Below are 3,362 nucleotides of genomic sequence, written 5' to 3'. Positions count from 1 at the left end.
GTACTGTTACAATTCCAAACATGCAAACATGACCCGTGTCTAGTTTAAAAATGTTATTGTATTTTTTATGTCCAATGTATTTGTGTTTTAGGTGTATTAAAGTTACTATACAGTACGTATAACTAAATGCATTTGAAATTAAATACAAATTATACTTTTCAGGATTACAATGAAAAAATAATTCAGGATTTCAATTCAAATATAGAAAAAAACAGCAGATCTACAAGCTCAAAACTGTTTTTGCAACAAATTTTTTGAGGATTTTTAAAAATTCCGCAATTTCCACAATTTGAAAATTTCCGCAATTTGCAATTTCCGAAAATTCCAATTTCCGCAATATGAAATGTGGCCCAATGCGGGGTGAGTGTGGAGATGTTGTGGCCCTCTCCATCGTCAAAGTTTCCCACCCCTGCTGTAAACTTATCAAATACACCAAAAAGATTAGTGGAATTTAAGCTACACGGGGCACAAGTTTATGATCATAATATAATATACTGTTATTCCCTATGTCTGAATAAAGATAAGACAGCTGCACAACCATCGGATGCAATTTCGTTGAAATCTTTATTCAGAAAAACAAAAACAAATAACTGTCCATTTGACCGTTTGTGATCAAAATACAATAACAAAATATACGTGAATCAACATTAGTTCGGTCAGGACATGGAATCAAACTGACAGATGTTTCAAAAATAGGATAAATAAAAGAATAAACTGTGTTCTAAAAATAAGAGAAAGAAAGATTATGCACATCAGCAAAAATAATCGGTGGAGAAGGCTAACAAGAGATCAAAGTGCAATCTCTCTCTGCCGCTAACTTAGAAACGATCACCGACGATCGGCTCCACAGTCCGTCCATTGATTATTGATGAGCGTTCTTTTACAGCAACAAAACCTCGCACATGTCAAAAAGAGAGTGAGTCGGTATATACAGACACCATTTTATGCCCTTTAAAGTTGTTTTTTTAGTTTTTTTTATTTTTCTATAAGAATTCAACATTTATCATAAAACATTCCCCATTCCACTTGGTTCTCAGTTTCACGCAGTTGGAAACTGAATCTTGGGACGGGTTCATTCAGAATGCACATGTAAGTGTATGAGCCGAACAGGTAAACATGCTTCAGTGTCCTGAGACACAAACAAAGGTCATCTATGGTTACTAGTGCCGTACAGGGAGGGGGCCCTGACCCCTGAGCCCCCCCAAGCCTATGTACAGCCAAGTCTAAATGGTTAAAGCCAGATTTATACTTTGTCGTACGGCAGCGCCGGGCACCGGACATAGCAGATCCACCAGCTTGCTGTGAGCTTGTAGATCTGCTACTTTAGGTGTGCGACACCGTCGTATGACGGAGTATAAACTATAGCATAAGAAGGCAGCCAAGTCAGTCAGTCAATTTATAAATAAACACAGACTCAATTTGTTTGACATGCAGCATATTCTTTTTTTTGCTTGATTGTTGGAATTATTTAGTAATTTTATTTTCCCTCTTTTTATATATTCCTTTTTTCCCCCCTTTTTTTTTTTTTGCTTGATTTCAGTTGTGTTTAACAGCAAAGTAGCACATGACACGACCCCCAGTTCAACTGGAAGCAGGGTCCACAATCTCGCACGACTCGCAGAAAGGTTGACAGGGCCCTGAACCGAGCAAATGAAACATTACACAATGCTGAGATCGGAAACAGACTCCATTCCTATCTGAAAACATTGGAAATGCTTGAACCAGGCGCTGAACACACCCCAGTTGTACAGACTACAGAGTGTCTCCTGGCTACGGAGAGCACTGAGCCTCCTGGGTGCGTTTGGGGGAAGGAGCGGCCCACAGTTCCTCCTTGGGGTTCATCTGTAATTATCGATGACCATCTTAAACATCATCATCAGGGGCAATTTACAAAAACGGGAGCAGGGTAGTCAAATTGAAATCAAACAAACGGCAAGTTAAATAAACGTCCCATTTTCCATCCACGCATTCGTAAGCAACCACCAAGGGCCTTGTTACAGAAATCAAAACAGTGGGCAAGTAACAGGAGTAGGTTGGATCAAGTACAGACGTGGCCGTATACAGAGAGAAGAGGCAGAGGAGGAGTTCAACACAGAGGATTTGAAGAAAAAAAAAGAAAAGAAAAGAAGAAAATAATGTAAACGTCTTTCTTGTCTGGAGGATTCAATCCCATCAAGAACCGACCTACAATAATAAACGCTCCATCAAACACAATCCAGAGGTCGACAATCGGGACCACCTGCGGTTGCAGAGAATTGCGCTAATCCATAATCCATATTAGGTAACCCAGCGTGTTCCCTCTCTGCCCATGGACTGGTGTCCTTTCAGTTCTGGGAGGGGAGGCTGGGGGACGAGGAGGCACCTGACGTGACATCCCACTGCCATGAAAAGCTCCCTGGGTATCGGAGCACAGAATGGCAGGTGTACCACAACGAGTACGCCTGTTTGTGTGTATGTTTTTGTTTAGTGACTTTGACTATGTGCTTCTGTGCATATTACACTTCTGCCTCATGTACTGTACGTGAATGTTTACCTTGTGTGAGTGTGTGTATGTCTGTGTGTGTGTGTGTTGTACAGTATGTGTCTGTTCGTCCGTACACCCCTCTCCATCATGTTTTATGAGTGTGTACACATTCTCACTGGGTGAGCATGTGCGGTACGGGTGTACTGCATAATGAACATGTTTTTACGTAATGGATCCACCCCAACCTTTTCCACGTGTCCACCACTAATGCATCTCAGAGTTGAGTTTGTCCTGGAAGATGTACAGGTTGTTGGTGGCGGCGATGGCGATGATGTTCTCCGTGGGGTGCCAGGCCGTGTGCAGGATCTTCTTGGTGAAGTCCAGGCTGTCCACGCTGATGTCGTCCTTCCGCCGCTTCCCGCCGGTGCCGCAGACCCTCCGAGGCTTGAGCACGGCCCGCGGTTTGCTGCTCTCGCGCGACGCCTCCAGTGTCACGTCGCGCTTGGTGTTGCGGTCGAACATGCGGAAGAAGTTGTTGTAGGCCCCCGTCATGATGACGCTGGGACGCGGGGCGGTGGGCGGGTGCAGAGGAGCGGGACGGAAGGAAAAGGAGAATAATTAAAGAGGAGGAGGGGAAAGGACAACATATTCATCTCATGCAATCAGTCACACCACATCACATTACTTTGCATTGTGCCACACCACTTCACATCACATCACATCACTACGTCATGTCATAATATCATATTACACACCACTCCACTCCATTACATCAATTTCATATTATGTTACACATACACACATCAATTAATAGTAATACAAATGCACATTCTCTTGCACAAACACATGCAGACTGATAGAATATGCTACAGACACACATACTGTACGTACACTATAG

At 42.9% G+C, this 3,362-nt stretch overlaps 1 protein-coding gene across 2 annotated transcripts in view; it reads right to left on the bottom strand.

The window, feature by feature from the left end:
- Positions 1-540: 540 nt before the first annotated feature.
- LOC308322989 (serine/threonine-protein phosphatase 2A 55 kDa regulatory subunit B gamma isoform) overlaps positions 541-3,362 on the bottom strand; it is a 34,305-nt gene continuing 31,483 nt past the window's right edge. For both annotated transcript variants that reach the window (XM_080774547.1, XM_080774548.1), the window contains one exon: positions 541-3,023. In XM_080774547.1, coding sequence (XP_080630673.1) covers positions 2,729-3,023 — 295 coding nt within the window. In that variant the 3' untranslated portion in view covers positions 541-2,728. The remainder of the gene's footprint in view (positions 3,024-3,362) is intronic.

This window comes from Protomyctophum bolini (genome assembly GCF_963924005.1).
Source record: "Protomyctophum bolini genome assembly, chromosome: 10".
In the NCBI taxonomy this organism is placed as follows: Eukaryota; Metazoa; Chordata; class Actinopteri; order Myctophiformes; family Myctophidae; genus Protomyctophum; species Protomyctophum bolini.
The sequence above is the reverse complement of the archived record's forward strand: the minus strand, read 5'-3'. Positions and strand labels throughout refer to the sequence as shown.